We start from the raw sequence: 21,916 nt of genomic DNA, 5'->3' as shown, positions 1-21,916 counted from the left end.
TATTTTCACGTATTTTTAAAATTTTGAGTCATGCTTATTATTTTTTTATGCTTGACTGCAATTCAATTGGCGGGATATTGAATCCATAGAGTGGTCTTTAATGAGCCGAAGAGAGAGCATGTCACGCCTCTCTTCATCAAACTGCACTGGTTGCCAATGGCTGCTCGCATCAAATTCAAGGCACTAGTTATCGCCTACAAAACAACCACTGGCTCTGCACCAATATACCTAAACTCGCTTGTTCAGACTTACACACCCTCCAGAAGCTTGCGTTCTACGAGTGAGCGGCGCCTTGTGGTTCCATCCCAAAGACGCATGAAATCGCTCTCACGGACATTTTCCTGGACCGTTCCCACCTGGTGGAATGACCTGCCAATCTCAATTCGGGCTGCTGAGTCTGTAGCCATTTAAAAAAAAAAAAAAACTTCTTAAGACATCTTTTCCAATTGCACCTGGCCAATAAAGATTAGCACTTAACTATCAATTAAATTTTCTGTTTGTTTGTCAAAAAAAAAAAAAGTTTGTGTACTGTGCTAATTAACTGAGACTTCTTACAGCTCTTACAGGTTGTTGGCCTTGTTTGTTTCGTTGCTTCTATTACTCTCCCCTTTTTGTAAGTCGCTTTGGATAAAAGGTCTGCTAAATGATTAAATGTAAATGTTAATTTATTTGGTCAAAAACACAGGGAAAAAATTTGCAATATTGCAATTTAAAATATCAGTTTTCTATTGTAATACTTTCAGCTGCACTTCAAAGGTTTAGTATATTTTTTGTTGAAAAATGTATATTTGCATTCAGGTTATGCTTATTTGTTAAAATGTGTAAGTAAAGACGTTTCTTTAAGAATTTCATATTGAATAAATTATTATTATTTTTATTTTTTTTACAGAGTCTTTACAATACAATTATACCAGGTTTATAAAAAGAAGTTGTTTCCAACATTGATTTATCAGCATATTATAATGATTTCTGACGGATCATACGACACTGGAGTAATGGATGATGAAAATTCAGCTTTGAATTACATTTTTATTTTTTTTAATTAATTACAGTACAAAACTTATTTTGAATTGCAATATTTCACAATACTTAATTGCATATAGTTTTCATCACATAAATTTAGCCTTGATGAGCATAAAAAATGTAAAAAAAAATTGAAAATCTTACTGATCACAAACTGTGTGTGTGAGTGTGATTGTGTGTGTGTGTGTGTGTGTGTGTGTGTGTGTGTGTGTGTGTGTGTGTGTGTGTGTGTGTGTGTGTGTGTGTGTGTGTGTGTGTGTGTGTGTGTGTGTGTGGCGGTGCATCTCGTATAGTGTGCATCTTGTGTGCAGCCAGACCCTGTGCGCTTTTGTGATTTGAGCGTGTGAGCGGACTTTTATTTTGGTGGACCAGTGTGACGTCATCAGCATGCGCTGCTACTCTGTTGTGATTCGACTGGAGAAAGGTTTGTGTTTTGAACCATTTAAAGTGTTTTAATCTATGTAAACCGCTAGATAATTAATTATATCGTTTTTAAATTAACTTTAAAGAGTGCTTTTGAACATTGTAATGATTAACCATGACGTAATTTTTGTGTTCATGTAACTATATCATTTTTACATTAACTTTAAAACGAGTGCTTTTGAACATTGTAATTCTTTAACTATGACGTTTTTCGCTATCACGAAATGAGAGTCGTGAGTGACCATCATTTATCAAGCAGAGATGAAACAGAAAGTGAAAATAAAAGCGAGCTTTTGAGGTCTGTCACTATTGATAGCGCATTCATTCTCTCAGACACGACGAGCTGAATCTCCCTCATCTTATACTGATAGCGATTTATCAGCTGTCTTAATTCGTTGCCTAATATTTTCTTGTGTCCCGTACATCAAGTTTTTAAAATCAGTGTTTGAAATAAAGCTCCTTTTGATTTTCATCAATGAATGCTTATTGTGCTGTCAAGGCCTATTAAAGGCTTCTTGAAATTATAAACGTAATAATCATATTATTTATTATTTTAGTAGTGTCATTAAAATGTTTTGTTAATGCATTATAGAAACAAAACAAAATGTAATGATATCGATAAATATCCCGATAAATGTAAAATCTTTATTTCTTTAAAGTTTAAAGGCATATTTTTGCTCCTGAGTGAAATATGTAGAAAACAGACAGCTAACTGTGGTTTTAAACTATCCTTTATTGTCAAAACATGACAAACCATTCCCAAACAGGTGAACAATTTATTAAAACTAAGGTAGATTTATTTATTAAAATCTTAATTGTGGTCAGCATTTTTTTTTTACTCTACACTGTATATCAATAATATAATTAGTTATTGTGTAAGTAAAAAACTAAAAACGCAAACGGGCAAAAAAAATGGCCCACTGTGCATCTCTCTCTCTTTCCTTCTCTCTCTCTCTCTCTCTCTCTCTCTCTCTCTCTCTTTCCTTCTCTCTCTCTCTCTCTCTCTCTCTCTCTCTCTCTCTCTCTCTCTCTCTCTCAGCTTGTTGTAAGTCACCCACCGCAACTAACAATAAGGCTGTGTGTGAATGTAGTGAATGTAGCTTTATCTCTGTGTTGGGCTCAATGTTATATGGAAGAACTTAGAAGAAGCAGGACCATTTAATAATTAAATTCTGTGTGGTGAACATGAACCTATGATAAGCATGCAGTCCACGTACGTAGCTGTTTTATGTCGGATGGGATCGCCAAAATATCTCCAAACCACTGAAGTTGAGCGAACTAACTTGTCAACGATATCTGTGTCCTCCGAGCTGGTTGTGGGCTCTGAGTTTTCTTCACTATTGCTCATTTTTCACGCTCCACTTATCTCCGATCCTCCAAGCCTGTCAGCCACTGACTGTAAACAACAGCGCGTGCAGCACCCAGAAGCCCGGTCTGCAATACGCATGCGCAGCATTACGCATAGCGTGTAAGCATTATATCGAGAATTTATCGAACTGTTGTTATCGTTTTTTCGACTAAAATTATATCGTGATAATTATCGTTATCGTTTTATTGCCCAGCCCTAATATTAATTAATGAATAAGTTCATCCATGCATTCATAATATTGTAATCTGAATTAAGCTTTAATGTGATATGTTTGTTGCTCAGAAGTTCGATCTGGTTTAGCTCTATATAGGACTATGTCATGTCAGTGGCACAAGTTGGTGAGCGGGGCTACAGAATCAGGCATTGTTCATCTTATGTTGAGGTGGTGTTTAACCACACAATGAAGACACCCCTGGCTGCAGCATGTAGCACGATGACTGGGTTAATTTATAATGCGCTAGTCTTAATGTATGATCATTATTGTATATAGATGCTGTTCTAAACTGTGTAGTTGTAGTACTGATAAATAGTATTAAGTAATTATTAATGAATAAATCTTTTCATAAATGTAATGCTTAAATTATCTTAGTTTCGCTGTATATGCATGCAAAACAGTTTTAACATTTTAATACATTCTGATCATACTTGCTGTTGAGTGGAAGGACAAGAGTGGAGTCAAGAAATTGTCCCTGTAATTTTAATCCTCAAGGTACAATGCAACACGATCTGTAAAGAACTTTAAAATACCAGTAGCCTACACATTCAAGGGAAAATCCAAATCGTGTGTCCTGATGGCGTGAGCAATCATTAATCATTATTTTTGCGCGAGTGGTTTGAGTATTTATCTATCCAGCAAAACTCTCCTGTGCATTCAATGATGTTCCCAAAACTCTACTGCGCATGCGTATATGACGTCATCCAATTGTGAATGAAACCACCACGCATGTGCGTCCAGTACATGTTGGATCATCCAGTACGTCATCGTGCTACAGGCTGCAGCGAGGACTTCTTGACACAATGACGTCAAAGGATGGCATAGTCTGATATCGATTGTTTTCTGGACCTGGTGTTTATAAAAGTTTTACTTTGACTAACAAGGACATTTTTTTAGCTCTGAAACTTACAGCATATTTATATATCACCATGAACTATATATCAAAAGCTCAAGGGAAAGTTGATTTCTCAATTCAGCTCGTGCAACATAAACAATGGCCATTACGTGTTCAACATGCCACACTTCATATTTAATAATTATTTATATTTTGTATACAGCCCAAGCATGCACTTACAGGCCTATAGAATGGTGCGTAAATAAGTTTATGAGGAAAAAATGTGAATAAAAATCAGCTTCATAGCAGATTGACGTAAACAATGACGTAAACAATGGCATAAACAATGACGAACATCTGAGTAAATTAGAGGGAGGAAGTTAGTGAGGGAAATGTTTGATTATTTAAAAAAAACAGAAATTTAGGCCTTGTCCACACGAACACTGTATTTTCAAATCCGCAGCTTTTTCTACACGGTTTGGCTATTCGTCCACACGCAAACGCTGTATCCGGTTACTGAATCCGGACTTTTTTTGAAAACGCCGCCCAGGGTGAAATTTTTTAGAAACTCCGGTTACAGCGTTGTCGTGTAGATGGTAAAAACTGGAGTTTTCGGCTTTTTAAGTCGAAGTGCGCGCCGTTCTCTCCTTTGTTTGACGTCAGATTTTCCACGTTATCTCCTTTTGATTTACGGGTGTCGAGTCTATGCGGTGCATGGACTCTACTAACAGCGCTTATCACATTTAGCTATAGCCTACAGATACATGTTCAGTTATTTCATTGTATTGCAGAACAAAGGCACCAGAATCCAATAATACAAAATAGTAAAGCAAGTGTGTGAAGCTATTACAGTCCACTTCGGCCCTGCACCTGTGTATACAGTTACCTGTCAATGAGTCCAAATTAAAGGAACTTGTAGAAGGGTTTCACTTGAGCCCATGGCATCCCTCAGTCAGTGCAATGTGCGTCTGTGCCGTGGATGGGACCCATGTGGAAATCAGGCAGCCAATCATAGCGTAGTTTTGCGTTCTCATGTGGACAGATTTTTTTTTTAAACCGTGCTTGTGTGGACACGATTGTTTTTTAAAACGGAGGAGGAAAAACTCTGGTAATAAAAATACACGTGTACGTGTGGACTAGGCCTTAGTTGGCATTTCTTTTTTTTATATTTACTGTTCTCATCTTAAACGGGTCAAAACACTATTATAAAGACTGCTTTTATTAAAGAGGAGAGTGAAGACATGATTGAGGAAAACATTCTGAGTGAAACATGAAGAAACTGAGGAACAAACAGGTAGGGTTCATTCTCAAAGCTAAACTCATTTGATACTTATTAAAATCTCCAGCTCTACAAAAATGATTGATATTTTTGAAGTAAAGTAAACGAAAAATCTGCACACTGCTCTTTAATGCTCCCAAAAATGTATTAATATGGACACCGTTTCCACCCAAAGGATCTTCGTCAGGCAAGCAACAAGCACAAACAGGTATCCTTTATATCTGTTTGAACAATCACACCTGATCTCATTAGTGAACCAATTATCCAATCATCCAATAGTGTCAAAACATTTTTTTTAATTACAATACCAAAATAACATTTATAATGCAACCATCATCATGAAAAAAAAAAATATATATATATTTACACACATATTTACAAAAAAGGTTTCAAATCAAACTCCATATTCAAACCTTTTGGAGAAAGAGTATTAAGTGTATATTATACCTTCTGATATTTTTGAAGTGTCATAAATAAACTGGTTTAATTTGACATGGAGTGGGTCGCCTCCTGTGGACAGACATGTTGAGAACAAATGACCAGACGTGATTATGATGTCATGAAGTAAATTAGGAAAATAATACAGAATTTGTTTAAACAATACCATTATCTATCTTTAACTATTATTTTTGTTTGTGGCAATAAAATATACCTAAATGGCTTTAAAAACGTATACAGGCTTCTCTGAACTATTGCATTGTGTAGGCACTAATACCGTAAACCAGGTAACTGACGATGTCAGGGTGTGTGAAAGGTGGCAGCGCGTCAGTGTATTTTGTCCATTTTGTAGTTGCAGGTTGTACGGGTCAATGTTGTTGATGTCAAGCAGTTTCTCAAAAATAACACTGTTTGGTAGTGTCTCTCCCGATATAGCACAGTTCCTTCTCCATTTCCTCCCAAGAAACTGCACTGTATCGCAAAAAAATCAAACAAATCTCAAGCTGCTCTCTTGGTCTCACTGTCGAAGTAACCATGGCAACAGATAGCGTATCCTTCTAATATGGCGGTGCCTTCCCGAAATGCAAAGCAGAGTGAATATAATGATGTCACCACCTCATTCTCTCTCTCTATATATACAAATATAAAACATTATATATTAAATTATAAATTAAGTGTCTGTATAGCTTGTTCTTTTATTAATATGCAGCCGCAAGTAATGTTTGTTAGTTTTAAGTGTTTTTAGTCGAATCAGATGATTTAAGTCCATTAATTCTGTTTGACTTTCTTACCAGTGACTGAACTAGAGCTGATTGAGACACTCAGAGATTTAGTGTTTAGTGTTTTTCTTTCTGTTAATTATTATTATCTCAAACAGGACAAACACAGAAAAACTCCTGGTGAATCGACGAAGATCCACGTGACACTATTATAAAGATGGCATTTATTAAAGAGGAGTGTGAAGAATTGAAGATTGAAGAAACATTCAGAGTGAAACATGAAGATACTGAGGCACAAACAGGTTAGTTTAATTCTCAAAGTCAGTAATTTGATCCTTATTAAAATGTCCAGCTCTGCAGAAAGTAACCAGTGTTGGGCTCACGTAGCCCTCATTCGAATAAAAATGTTTATATAATCGCGATGTATTCAGGTGCTGAACCATTATTTATTATAGGCTTTGTACTTGAAAAGTCATCCTCTTCACATGCGCAAAGATGTGCTTGGAAACACAACAGCGGCAGAGCTCACACTAAATGGTACAAATTGTTCTACTGATTATTTAAACTGAGCTGTGTAACTTTTTATATGTTAGGTTGTCTATTTTATTTTGACAATGGACAGGCTGCGATGTCAAGTTTGCAATGCTGGAATTGTGTGTTGTGTGTGTACGTGAGGCGCCGGTGCGTTCGAACAGAAGAAACATAAAATACAGATCGGTCTGTGATGGGGTACCGAACAAGCCTTTAAGCTAAAAGTAAAGCCGCCTTTCTACTGCACATGACAAATGACAGCCGTTGGACCGGAAGTCATTCATTTCCAATGGAGAGACATATAGGGGTTGCGTGGGGTGCCGACCATCTTTGAATGCGGAATTTTCGGATCAGATTTAAGCCTCGGATGCGTTCAAATATTTAAACTTGAACGACTACACCGTATGCGACCGGATGTGATGTATTCCAAAGTTGTAGAATCACATAAGTGTGCGCATTTTGAGAATTATTATTATTTTCGTTAATCACATTTTATTTTGTTTTAAAACTTTTTAAAAAGTGCATAATAGACATTCAAAAAAAATTATATTCATATTCATCTAATTACTTTTTAAATCATTTTTAAATCAACACATCAACCTCCACCAGTTGAACAATGCAAAAATAGACACAAAACTGCTCTTTCATTCTTTCAAATAAATAATATACAATTGCATACATTTAATGCAGAAAATGCGTGCATGCTATAAATAGAAACTACGCCTATTTTTCACACAACACACTAGCGTGTTTGAAGGGGTTCCAGGCAAAATAGAATAGGAAAATATGTTTATGTGTAATTTTGACACACATACATATTAATAAATGACATTTTGATGTTTGAAAGGCTGGAGACATGTGAGCGTGGCGTTTCTGTTGCGTGTCAGACGCCCGTGGCGTTTTCTATGCCTTTGCACACCAGGAGCGTGTCTGAGGCAGCGCTGCTTCTGCTAGTTGATGTACAGGGAAGTATACTTAAATTAAACATAAGTATATAGCCTACTGAAACATCAAAGACAACGTCAGCAGTATTGACCAGACAAGTGGCAAGACATGTTATAGACAATGTTCACATAAAATCACAAAAATTAAAATAGACCAAAAAAATATTGTATTTTATTTTGTTAATCTTTTTTCTTTCTTTTTTTTTTTTTAACAAGAAATCCAGCAGGTCATAAAGAATTTTGTTTTTCCACCTCCAAGAAAGGAGGAAGGACGATTGCTATCCACCATGTCTCCTTATTTAGCTAAATGCCAGTATGGTGTTGTTTTCCTTGCTTTACCTAAGGCAGAAAAGCCATGTGATGAAACCGAGTAGAATTGTAAATTATATTCAAATTAAATGCACCTGTGTTTTTTGCCAATAGTGCAGGCCGTTTTATATTTTTAAATTATGAATGGGCTCTTGCAAAACGCCCTGAATCCACTTGAATTAGTTGGACGGCTCTCTCAGTAGCCGCGTTTCCATTATAGATCATTACTAAATGTCGATAAAAAAAACTTGCGACATGACAGCATTTCCATTAATCGCTGTAATGCATCTAAAACGTATTTATTTCCTTTCGTGATGAGTCATTCCAATGAGTATATTCGAGTATATTCAAATGATTGAGATTTATGCATTTTATTTCTGGAAAAATTCCTCCCATGATGCAAATATCGTCAATTTGCGCCATCGGAGGAATTGTTGGCCAGAGGCTAAAGATTACAGCCAGCAGAGGAAGTCCATTTCCACATGTTTTCAACTCAAACGTGGGGGATGGGAGATCACACTTGCAACCTCAGGCATTCATGTTTAAACGGTGCAGCCAGCAGAGCAAAGTAAGTTTTTCAATTTCTCAAACTAATTCCTATGAAAGTTAAGCTTTCAAAGGCATGAACTGAAAACAAGCCAGACTGAACACGCGCTTTGAATCTTTGCCGGCGCCGCGGATATGTTTACCTCAGCTCTCATCACAAGCTCATCCATGACTGTCAATATATCTGACTGACTCCTGCAGCGTTTTAGGCTGTGAGACTCCCTCAGTGGCTAAATCACATATTGAACCGACACGTTCAGTTTTTAATTGTAGTGTCATGTTCTCTTATGAAAATGAACGCGGTCGCGGTGGGAAAGTGATCAGTGATTCAGTAATCTAGAAGGTGGCTTTGCGAGTGGCGTCATAGGGCAGCAAAGCATTCTGGGAATTGTTGTCTTTCATCCCCATGAGACAACATTACGTTTTCTGTCTTTTCTCAGTCAAGAAAGCACTAAATTAAAAAATAATTTCACATTTCTACTACATTAATGACCCAGTTTAAATACAGATTCATCTTCCCAGCACTGAAGTACTCCTTTAATTAAAATTAAAAGAGCGAAATTTTTGAATTTGCATGGTGGTATCTGTTTTTGTCTTTTGGTTTACCATTTCGTTATTTTTTCTTGGAATTTCGTTTTTTAGAAATATGAACTGAATTCAGAAATTCTTTGAAGTTAAAAACTTTGCATTTAATAAACAAAATATATATTTTTAAAGGGCCGTAACTACAGACACTGCAGCCGCATGTGCGATATAAACTGATAAACATCAGTTAACCAGATTTACTTTCTTCAACCGATGAAAATGGAAAAAAAATTCATATTTTCCTACTAATATGGTTTTAAGCTATTGTTATTAAATTTTTTGGCTTTCAGAACATCTTAAAATACACATATGTAGATCATAGTCCCCGAACCCCCCTAACTTACATTTGGAATCTCAGTGATTATAAAACTGTGCCTATATTACCATTAAGGGACCTACAATATGGTCATGCCTATTTACTTGAACTGCTTAGTCTGTCTATGGTTTCAGAAGCAGCAAAAAACAGAATAGCCTGAATAAAGCTCTCTCTACCAGCCCTTTTCATAGTTAAAAACAATTCCAAAGTGCTACACATAAAACAAAATTAAAAACCGGAAAGAACACTTAAAAAAAAAAGTTAGCAAAAAAAAAAAGGGGGGGGGGGGTTGGGTTTGCGTTTCCGTGGATGCATTGATGGGTAAGTAAGATGATTTTATAATTAATCCTATATGAAACAGGGAGCCAGTGGAGCGAGTGAAGGATGGGTGTGATATGGTCATATTCTCTTATTCTCATTAGGATACTGGCAGCACTGTTCTGAATGTATTGTAATTTTTGTAGACTTTTGCCAGTAATCCCAAAAAGGAGAGTGTTGCTGTAGTCCAGCCTGGATGATTCAAAAGCATGGACAAGTTTTTCAGCATATGACAGACCAAGTGTGGGACGGAGTTTAGCAATGTTCCTGAGATGATAGAAGGAGATCTTACACAGATGTTGTATGTGGGCTTAAAATGTGAGCTGAGCATCAAATCTAACTCCCAGGTTAGTGACTGTCGATGAAATTGGAATGTTTTGACCAGAGAAGGTGATGTGTGTTATAGGTGATGACTGGACCTGGTGTGGTGTACCCACTACAATAGCTTCTGTTTTGGAGCTATTTAGCTGTAGGAAGTTTGCCTTCATCCATGCCTCAATATCCTCAAGACAGGAGCTCAGAGATGACAGAGTGGCTGTAGATGAAGTGAGGTTGGTTTTTATATATAGCTGAGTGTCATTGGCATAGCAATGAAATGATATTCCATGCCTGTTGATTATGTGGCCAAGGGGAAGAGTATAAATGGTGAACAAAATCGGGCCGAGGACCGACCCTTGCGGGACACCACAAGTGGCTGTATGCGTCTGAGACTTTACACCTCCCAAGGAAACATACTCTGTTCTTCCAGACAGGTAGGACTGGAACCAGCTCAAAGCAGTGTCAGAGAGTCGGATAGAATGATGGAGACGCTGAAGCAGGATATTGTGATCAACCGTGTCAAAAGCTGCAGATAAATCCAGTAAAATGAGCAGCGATGGTGTGCCGCCATCAACAGGCCATTTGTGACCCTGATCAGGGCTGTTTCAGAACTATGAGCGGAACAGAAACCGGACTGAAATTTTTCAAAAAGGGAGTTTGAATTTAGATGATCCTGAAGATGGGCAGCAACAACTTTTTCTGGAACTTTGGACAAGAATGGAAGGTTGGAAATAGGCCTGTAGTTTGCAGAGTCTGAAGTGTTTTTTTTTAGAAGGGGTTTGATGACAGCAGTTTTAAGAGCAGATGGAACATGACCAGTATGTAGGTGAATGGTTGATGACTTTGGTTATTAAGGGACTAAGAGAGCTGATGTGTGTTTTCACCAAAGCTGTGGGTAAAGGGTCCAGCATACAGGTGGAAGCGTTTTGATCCTGCTGATGATGTCCTCAACATGTTGCTTAGAGATTTCAGGAAAACAACAGAGAGGCTGGAAGGTCCCAGGCTGTGGGTCGGCAGTAGGGACAGATAGAGCAGCAGTGCTGGAAAGGAGAGAGCGGATGGTCTCAACTTTTTTTCCTAAAGAAGGTGATGAAGCTGTTGCATTTCTCTTCTGATGTGTCATTGTGTGAAGTAGTTTGTGGCTTGATGAGATGATTTATTGTGGAGAAAAGCTGCATGGAGTAATGTAAAAGTAATTCCTACCCCCTGTCCGCACCGCTCCTGGAACGGACTACCGGACCGCATCCACATGTAGTGTGAAAGCTGTAATCCGTTAACATTGGTACGGGAAAAAAAATGCACCACATAAGCACTGCAAACGGAGTATGTGTGAAATGGGTGCAATTCATTACGTTTACTAACTATGATCTCAGTGATTGACTGATGGGGGTTTCTGTCAATAATAGAAATATTGTAGAACACATCATGTTGCCATAATAAAGATTTTAAAATAAAAATGTTGCCATATTGTAATAAAGATTAAAAAATAATGTTGCCATATTCAAATAAAGATTTTGAAAAGAAGTGTCATTAATTAAACAAATATATCTTCAGCTAATTTTTTTAGCTATCAATTGTAGAATTCAAACAATGTTTTACGATGACGTTTAATAAACAAAGTTCATGAGGAGACGCTATCTAATCAGCTCGAGAGGTGACAGTTCATACATCAGACTCAGCAAGTTACCTCAGTTATCTGCATCCCTAAAAGTCCCAGCTGAAACATCCTCCCTCACATCTCCTGCTCACTCTCTCATTTCTGTCAATAGGGGGGAGGGGGAGATGTGAGGGAGGATGTTTCAGCCGGGACGATTCAAAGTACTCTCAGAAGTGCTATTCCGCCATACATTATAGTTCTCCTTTTTAATCCGCTTAGAAAGGCGCCACGTTTTATTTTATGTCACCATACTTGATCGTTCAACTATTCGTGTAACTGTATTTAAATAGGGGAAACGTGGAGGTGTTTGGCCACTTCTAACTTGATCTCTGTTTGGTACCATATTGAATGAACTGGGCTTAGTGGGCTAAGCTAAATGCTATCATAATGTTACCGCGCGTCAGAGCGATTAAGTGCACGCACTCAGGCGAGAGAGGTATGTATCAACTCGTCTTAGTTAAGGGAATAAGTTTAATATGAAAAAGCAGTGAAGTATCCCTTTAAATGATTATTAGACAGGAAGCTGAAACTATAGAAAAGCGACAGCCCTTCCAATGTACTCAGTGTCCAAATTCACTTGTTTTCATTTACTCCATCAAGTGGACTACATTAGTAGAGTAATGTGAATGAGTAGACTGGGTTAACCCAGCCCGATCTGCCGGCAATTTGATTTCACCCGGCAACTCTTAAGTCTGGAACCCTGTACATTAATTTCTACTGCTTCTGTTACACTTTTGCGGGAACTAATCACAGACTGGCTTAGCCACCTGGCACGCTATTGGCGGGTTTAACACGATGACAGATAGAAAGGCTATGGGTCGTTCCTTGTTGATCACGCCTCTTGTGGTCTGATTGGTTGAAGGACAATCCAATTGCGTACAGAGTTAATTGAAAAGTGCCAGTTGATCACACTTATTGTGCAGTAGAAAATACATAGCAGACTCCCCAGTTTAAATTGAGCTTGGTCTGGTGATAGCCAGACAAGTAAATGGCTGAGTCAGAAAACCTAGGCTGCTGAATTGTTGCCTCGCTGCCTTATCAGACAATGACTTGTAAAGGTCCTTTCACACCAGACGCGTAACGAAAAAGCGTAACGAATAAGCAAATATTTTGCATGCAAATATTTCGCGTCAAAACCATTCACATCAGCCGCGACACGAATTTGCGACATTTCAGAGCTCCAACATTCCAAAACATTCGCGGCGACAGCTGAGAAAACACGGGCACTTCATCATTCAGTGAAGACAAGCTTTTCATTTTATTTAAAGGACCAAGAAGAAGGTTTTGGGTGCAGCCAGTCTTATAGAACAGAGAGTCTGAAGGGGAGGATGCTAATCTTGTACAGGAGCTAAAACTTTATCGTGGCCGGTTCTGCACTTACTTTCTAAAGTCTGTGGGACAATTTGAGGATCTCCTCCAGAGACAGCAGCGCATCTGATGAGACAAACCGTGCACTTCAGGGAATCAATCGATCCGAGCAGACGTAGTGATGGCAACATGTTCACTTTCCATAATCGCGGACACAATGTTTAGAAAACAATCAACTATTTATAAAAGGTTATAAGTTATTGCTGTCTGTAGCATACAGTGGGCAAACACAGCTGCAGCTGAACAGCTTACAGTTGTAATCTCATGAGCAATGCCATGCCTGGCAAAGGTTAAAGTTGATTGAATAGCTTGTGACATCAACTGGACATTTCGTCACCTTTGTTTCCTTTCCTTTGTTTCCGAAACGGAAAAAATAAATGTTGTTTTTTCGCCTCAGCACATTTGCGTTCGGTGTGGAAGCGCTCATTACACAAACAGCTGATCGGAAAAAAAAAAACAGCGCGAATTATTCGCACGTCAAAATTGCGTCCAGTGTGAAAGGGCCTTAAGGCAGCGTTTTGTGCATGAAGGCACCTCACGAAACTGATTTCAGACAGACTTGTAAGGCATTGTAACAGTTCAATGATCTACAGCAAAATAGTTAGTTTAGCAAAATTTGGTGAGAACTAAACACATTTAATTACTTCATTCATGGGCGTAGATTACGCGGGGGGGGGGGGGGGGGGGGGCACGTTAACAATGACCCTAAAGACAGCTGTCGCCAACCTCAGTTGATAGCGCGCTTCTTGAGGTCATGGCCCACGGGTAAGTGTATTTACATAGAAACCAATGTGAATACATCAAATTCAGGGACAAAAAATGATCTATGCACGACCTGCATTTTATTTGTATCTAAATATGAGGAGGGCGCTCTCACAGAAAGTCCAAAAGTGGATTTGTATAAGTAATACCCTGTCAGGCTGGAGCTGTAGCTGAAGGAAAACAATTGTTGAGTGATGAAACGTGACGACGACAATCAGACGATTGCGACAATAGGCTTTATGTGTGTTTTTCAAGCCATCTCAATGTAGGCTATTTATTGACAATAAAGTATATCATATGATATACGTGTGAACAGTTTAATGCATGTCTGATCAATAAAAGTATTTATTTCTCTCTTTTTTAATTGTACCACAAATGTTGGAATGGCATGGTGGTTTCCACAAAAATGAAGGCACCATGAGCAGCACAACTGTTTTCAACACTGATAATCATCATAAATGTGTGTTGATCATCAGATCCTCATATGAGAATCATTAGTGACACTGAAGACTCGAGTAATGATTATAAATTCAGCTTTGATCACAGGAATACATAGCACTTTACTATGTATTCACATAGACAACAGCTGATTTACATCAGAATAATATTTCTCTGTTTTTTTTTTTTTTTTTTACATTGCATAAAATCTATGGAGACTTAATTCACAAGTGTTTGTAGTAGGCTACATAAACCAATCATAAAATTGGCATAAAATATAGAAGAAAAAATGTATAGTTATTAGTGGCTATTTTTCAGCAGTGTATTTGATATAGCCTATTACCGAATTAAAAGCAAGAGATGCGATAAATTATATGTTTAAAAAAAAAAATGGTATTACGACATTTCTGTCCCCCTCGCTTCTGAAAAGATGTGCACCCCTACGCCCCTGACTTCATTAGTAATTTCTCGCTAGAAATGACATCAGATGCCATCTTTTTCCCCCAGCTCAAGTGTCACTGAATGGAAAGCACAGGATTGTGGTATACCAAGAGACAGGAAGTGAAGCAAACATTAGATTCGGACGTTGCTTGATGCCTTCCTGCCTTCAAATGTTTCCTCTGAAGGCAGCATTATCCAGGTTTCGGACGCAGCCCATGAGGTTATAGGGGGTGATTTTGAACACAGCACTTGATTAGCTTGCACAGGTGTGTTTGATTAGGGTTAGAGCTAAACTCGAGTGTTGAGATCAAGTTGAGAACTTCCAGCAGGTGTATTGGGGCACATAGGACACAGGCCCTCTAGAGCAGGTTTGGACACCTAAGGATCTAGCATACATGTTGGTTTTGATGCACTGCATATCTAAATGTTTTTATGTCTATTGTATTGTGCCATTAAACTGGGGTTAACTTTTATTTGTTTGTTTTTTCACCTTAGAACCAATGGAAAGGAAAGAGGAGAGGGAATTACTCAATGAAAATGAAGCAAAAGAAGAATATGAGAATCTTCATGATTTCATAGCTAGAGAAAAATCTTTAAGTTTTTCAAAGACAGTGAGAGAAGATAATTCTGGGGAGAAGCCTTACACATGCCAACAGTGTGGAAAGAGTTTCACTCATAAAGGAAGCCTTAAAGTCCACATGAGAATTCACACTGGAGAGAAGCCTTACAGCTGCCAACAGTGTGGAAAGAGCTTCAATCAACATGGAGGCCTTAAAGTCCACATGAGAATTCACACTGGGAAGAAGCCCTACACATGCCAACAGTGTGGAAAGAGTTTCACTCGTAAAGAAACCCTTAAAGTCCACATGAGAACTCATACTGGAGAGAAGCCTTACACCTGCCAACAGTGTGGAAAGAGTTTCACTCGTAAAGAACACCTTAAAGTCCACATGAGAATTCACACTGGAGAGAAGCCTTACAGCTGTCAACAGTGTGGAAAGAATTTCAATCAACATGGAGGCCTTAAAGTCCACATTAGGATTCACACTGGAGAAAAGCCTTACACCTGCCAACACTGTGGAGAGAGTTTCGAACTACAAAGAAACCTTAAAGTACACATGAGAATTCACACTGGAGAGAGACCTTTTATCTGCCAACACTGTGGAAAGTGTTTCAATCGTACTGTATGTCTTGACAGGCACATGCAAATTCACATTGGAGAAAAGCCTCACACATGCCCTCAGTGTGGAAAAGGTTTCATTCATAAAGTAAGTCTTGTCAGGCACATGAGAACTCACAATGGAGTGAAGCCTTACACATGCTCTTGGTGCGGAAAAAGTTTCCATCAACCTGGATACCTAACAGTCCACATGAGAATTCATACTGGAGAGAAGCCTTATACATGCCAACAGTGTGGACAAAGTTTTAATCATAAAGGAACCCTTAACAGGCACATGAGAACTCACACTGGAGAGAAACCTTACACCTACCAACAAAGGCTGCATCCGAAACCACATACTCACTGAGTTAATTTCAATAAGTACTTACTAAATGAGTGCTAAAACCCAATGTCTCCTCTGCGATTTGTGCTCAATACGACATTAACATGTTGAGGTAGTTGCTGATGTGTTAGAGTTCCTTAGTTTATACAAATAAGAAAGATAACTTGTTGAGTTACTTTTAGATTTGTTTATTTACATTACTGAGGTTCATGCAAAATAAGCAGTGTTGACAACAGTGAATTCTACATTATAGCTCACATACAGGTCCTTCAAAAAAAATTGCATATTGTGATAAAGTTTATTATTTTCCATAATGTAATGATAAAAATTAAACTTTCATTTATTTTATATTCATTGCACACCAACTGAAATATTTCAGGTATTTTATTTTTTTAATACTGATGATTTGGGCATACAGCTCATGAAAACCCAAAATTCCTATCTCAAAAAAATTAGCATATTTCATCAGACGAATAAAAAAAAAGTGTTTTTAATGCAAAAAAAGTCAACCTTCAAATAATTATCTTCAGTTATGCACTCAATGCTTGGTCGGGAATCCTTTTGCAGAAATGACTGCTTCAATGCGGCGTGACATGGAGGCGATCAGCCTGTGGCACTGCTGAGGTGTTATGGAGGCCCAGGATGCTTCGATAGCGGCCTTAAGCTCATCCAGAGTATTGGGTCTTGCGTCTCTCAACTTTCTCCTCACAATATCCCACAGATTCTCTATTGGGTTCAGGTGAGGAGAGTTGGCAGGCCAATTGAGCACAGTAATACCATCGTCAGTAAACCATTTACCAGTGGTTTTGGCACTGTGAGCAGGTGCCAGGTCGTGCTGAAAAATGAAATCTTCATCTCCATAAAGCTTTTCAGCAGATGGAAGCATGAAGTGCTCCAAAATCTCCTGATAGCTAGCTGCATTGACCCTGTCCTTGATAAAACACAGTGGACCAACACCAGCAGCTGACATGGCACCCCAGACCATCACTGACTGTGGGTACTTGACACTGGACTTCAGGCATTTTGGTATTTCCTTCTCCCCAGTCTTCCTCCAGACTCTGGCACCTTGATTTCCGAATGACATGCAAAATTTGCTTTCATGCGAAAAAAGTACTTTGGACCACTGAGCAACAGTCCAGTGCTGCTTCTCTGTAGCCCAAAAGTAGCTTGACCTGGGGAATGTGGCACCTGTAGCCCATTTCCTGCACATGCCTGTGCACGTTGGGTCTGGATGTTTCTACTCCAGACTCAGTCCACTGCTTCCGCAGGTCCCCAAGGTCTGGAATCGGTCCTTCTCCACAATCTTCCTCAGGGTCCGGTCACCTCTTCTCGGTGTGCAGCGTTTTTTGCCACATTCCCCAGGTCTTTAGTCTTTACACCTTCAGCAATTCAACTGCTTACTCAACAGTAGTTAAAAAAAATAATTTTTACATTAGGGACCTCACATTTGAAAACACGTAGGAGAATAATTAACAGAAGAAAAAAAAATCGAATCAGCTCAGGGTGAGAGTTAATGGACTTAAATCACCTGAGACTTAAATAAAACACTTGCAAATGCAAATAATGCACACCCAAATAATAAAAGAACAAATTATACAGACACTTACTACTTAGCTATGATTTACATTAGGTAGTTAATGATTATAATGTTATGCTTTTTCACTTTCATTACAACATTTAAGATTTATTTGTTAAAGTTATTGTGACATGTTGCTGCATTTACAATGTTTTTGTTTTAGATGACGTCGCACATGATGAGTCGAGGGCTTTGAATCAATGAATTGTTTTGAGAAGCAATTCATTAATTTGTGTTTACCATAAACTGATTCACTATAAAACAATTCTGCAATGTTACTTTCAATAATGATCAATTAATTTTTACATTGTATAACTATGAAATTATTTGAACGGATTCTGTTGATGTAAACACTTTAAATGTTGACAATACAAATCTTTCTTCAGCAAAATCACAACAGACTAGTGATGTCCGGTTCACGAACAAATAGTGAACTGGTCGAACCAGTTCACCAAATCGAACTGAATCGTTCTAAATGGTTCGTGTCTCAAATCAGGGCTGATCCCACAAGATACTATAGTTATTAACTTTCCGACATGAGTGACAGTCTCTCGGACTAGAAATAAACTAATCGGTCTTGAAGTAGATGTTGTAACTCCAATCGTTAGCTGAAGTGAGACATGTTTTGCTGAGAGATCTGATGAACTCACGAGCAGCTGATACTGAGTATGCGCATGTAACCGAACGTAGCGGTTCTCGGATCAGCGGTACAGAATCGAAATCCGTTTCTGTTGGACACGTTCGATACTGAGAACCGATGAGCTGTGCATGCGTGTTACTATACTAAGTTGTGATTACAAATACTTTATATGGATGTGTTTGAATGTATTTTCATCCACCGGGATGATAGAAATGACGTCATTACGTAAAGATGTAAAAGAACCGGTGATCCGTTTTTTTTTAACCGGATCATTGAAACTAACTGTCCAAAAGAACCGGTTCGCGGAAAAGAACCAAACTTCCCATCACTACAACAGACACTGGAGCTCGGCGCAACCAGCACTCCACCAGTCCAAAATAAAATTCCCTTATAGCACACACACACACACACACAAAGAGAATTAAACATTGTTCCTAGAATTCTAAATGTTTACTGATTGTTCAACTTATTCAACTATTATAATTTTTATATATATATATATATATATATATATATATATATATATATATATATATATATATATATATAATTATTTTATGTATGTATATATATATACAGTCCTGTTCAAAATAATAGCAGTACAATGTGACTAACCAGAATAATCAAGGTTTTTCGTATATTTTGTTATTGCTACGTGGCAAACAAGTTACCAGTAGGTTCAGTAGATTCTCAGAAAACAAATGAGACCCAGCATTCATGATATGCACGCTCTTAAGGCTGTGCAATTGGGCAATTAGTTGAAAGGGGTGTGTTCAAAAAAATAGCAGTGTGGCATTCAATCACTGAGGTCATCAATTTTGTGAAGAAACAGGTGTGAATCAGGTGGCCCCTATTTAAGGATGAAGCCAGCACTTGTTGAACATGCATTTGAAAGCTGAGGAAAATGGGTCGTTCAAGTCATTGTTCAGAAGAACAGTGTACTTTGATTAAAAAGTTGATTAGAGAGGGGAAAACCTATAAAGAGGTGCAAAAAACTATAGGCTGTTCAGCTAAAATGATCTCCAATGCCTTAAAATGGAGAGCAAAACCAGAGCGACGTGGAAGAAAACAGAAGACAACCATCAAAATGGATAGAAGAATAACCAGAATGGCAAAGGCTCAGCCAATGATCACCTCCAGGATGATCAAAGACAGTCTGGAGTTACCTGTAAGTACTGTGACAGTTAGAAGACGTCTGTGTGAAGCTAATCTATTTTCAAGAATCCCCCGCAAAGTCCCTCTGTTAAAAAAAAGGCATGTGCAGAAGAGGTTACAATTTGCCAAAGAACACATCAACTGGCCTAAAGAGAAATGGAGGAACATTTTGTGGACTGATGAGAGTAAAATTGTTCTTTTTGGGTCCAAGGGCCACAGGCAGTTTGTGAGACGACCCCCAAACTCTGAATTCAAGCCACAGTACACAGTGAAGACAGTGAAGCATGGAGGTGCAAGCATCATGATATGGGCATGTTTCTCCTACTATGGTGTTGGGCCTATTTATCGCATACCAGGGATCATGGATCAGTTTGCATATGTTAAAATACTTGAAGAGGTCATGTTGCCCTATGCTGAAGAGGACATGCCCTTGAAACGGTTGTTTCAACAAGACAATGACCCAAAACACACTAGTAAACGGGCAAAGTCTTGGTTCCAAACCAACAAAATAAATGTTATGGAGTGGCCAGCCCAATCTCCAGACCTTAATCCAATTGAGAACTTGTGGGGTGATATCAAAAATGCTGTTTCTGAAGCAAAACCAAGAAATGTGAATGAATTGTGGAATGTTGTTAAAGAATCATGGAGTGGAATAACAGCTGAGAGGTGCCACAAGTTGGTTGACTCCATGCCACACAGATGTCAAGCAGTTTTAAAAAACTGTGGTCATACAACTAAATATTAGTTTAGTGATTCACAGGATTGCTAAATCCCAGAAAAAAAAAATTTTTGTACAAAATAGTTTTGAGTTTGTAAAGTCAAAGGTAGACACTGCTATTTTTTTGAACACACCCCTTTCAACTAATTGCCCAATTGCACAGCCTTAAGAGCGTGCATATCATGAATGCTGGGTCTTGTTTGTTTTCTGACAATCTACTGAACCTACTGGTAACTTGTTTGCCACGTAGCAATAAAAAATATACTAAAAACCTTGATTATTCTGGTTAGTCACATTGTACTGCTATTTTGAACAAGACTGTATATATATATATGTATATATGTATATATATATATATATATATATATATATATATATATATATATATATATATATATATATATATATATATATATATGTATGTATATGTATATGTATGTCAATGCTTTGGCTATACATTGTAACAATTTTCATGCCAATAAAGCACATTTGAATTGAAATATAGCGGTGTAGAAATATGCATGCAAAAAAAAATTTTTTTAAATAAATATCCTGGTGAAATATATTTTAAATATTAATTTTGCCCATCGATGCCAACAACTATCAATGAAAGAGTAATATGTAATATTCTGTTAAAAGACAAAACAGTCATCTCTGTCTCAGACTTCACTCTCGTCTCATTTCTAGTGCTGTTACCCTGTGTGGTCTCCAGCTTCAACTCCTGCATAAGATCATAGGCACTACTCGTCAGTTGTGCTACACTCCTGAACAAAATCTTAAGACCAGGGGATTCATTGCAAGTTTTACACATTTTGCACTAGTGGATCATAACCGGGTTGTAAGTGCTGCTTCAAAATGCCAAAAGAAGAAACTGGAACAAGAAACAAGAAATAGAAAGTAGGCAATTTATTTAAAACTGCATTTAAACTCAAACAGGCCGTTCATCAGCTGATCAAAAGTTTAAGACCATAGCCCAAAATAAACGCACAACAGTACTAAACGTGTCAAAAAAGGACTCAGTAGTGAGTAGCCCCACCGTTCTTGTTGATCACTTCAAAAACTTGTTTCGGCATGCTTGATGCGACTGTTTCCAGGAGGCTGGTGTGAACGTTGCTCCATGTGGTGAAGATGGCTTCACGAAGGGCATCCACAGTCTGGAACTGACGTCCATTTTTGTAAACTTTCCTTGCCATCCATCCCCAAATTTCCTCAATGGGATTTAGATCAGGGGAACACGCAGGATGGTCCAAAAGAGCAATGTTATTCTCCTGAAAGAAGTCCTTCGTCAGGTGGGCTTTGTGAATTGCAGCGTTGTCCTGTTGAAAGACCCAGTCATTACCGCACAGACGGGGGCCCTCGGTCAAGAGCGATGCCCGCTGCAACAGATCCACATAGCCAGCCGCCGTTTGACGCCCCTGCACAACCTGAAGCTCCATTTTCCCATTGAAGGAAAAAGCACCCCAGATCATGATGGAGCCTCCCCCACTGTGCC

At 38.3% G+C, this 21,916-nt stretch overlaps 1 protein-coding gene across 3 annotated transcripts; it reads left to right on the top strand.

Annotated features, from left to right (window-relative positions):
• Positions 1 to 1,304: 1,304 nt before the first annotated feature.
• On the top strand, positions 1,305 to 18,990 carry LOC137049311 (gastrula zinc finger protein XlCGF57.1-like). Of its 3 annotated transcripts, XM_067427824.1 has the most exons (3): positions 1,305 to 1,447; positions 6,459 to 6,602; positions 15,329 to 18,990. In XM_067427824.1, exons 2-3 carry the CDS (start codon positions 6,518 to 6,520, stop codon positions 16,357 to 16,359), a joined length of 1,116 nt encoding a protein of 371 aa, XP_067283925.1. In that variant the 5' UTR covers positions 1,305 to 1,447; positions 6,459 to 6,517; the 3' UTR covers positions 16,360 to 18,990. The 3 variants fall into 3 exon arrangements, with proteins under 3 accessions (XP_067283925.1, XP_067283926.1, XP_067283927.1); XM_067427825.1 differs by lacking the exon at positions 6,459 to 6,602 and having other exon boundaries at positions 1,396 to 1,447; XM_067427826.1 differs by lacking the exons at positions 1,305 to 1,447; positions 6,459 to 6,602 and adding an exon at positions 14,660 to 15,230.
• Positions 18,991 to 21,916: the final 2,926 nt, after the last annotated feature.

This window comes from Pseudorasbora parva, chromosome 20 (genome assembly GCF_024679245.1).
Source record: "Pseudorasbora parva isolate DD20220531a chromosome 20, ASM2467924v1, whole genome shotgun sequence".
Classification (NCBI taxonomy): domain Eukaryota; kingdom Metazoa; phylum Chordata; class Actinopteri; order Cypriniformes; family Gobionidae; genus Pseudorasbora; species Pseudorasbora parva.
The sequence above is the reverse complement of the archived record's forward strand: the minus strand, read 5'-3'. Positions and strand labels throughout refer to the sequence as shown.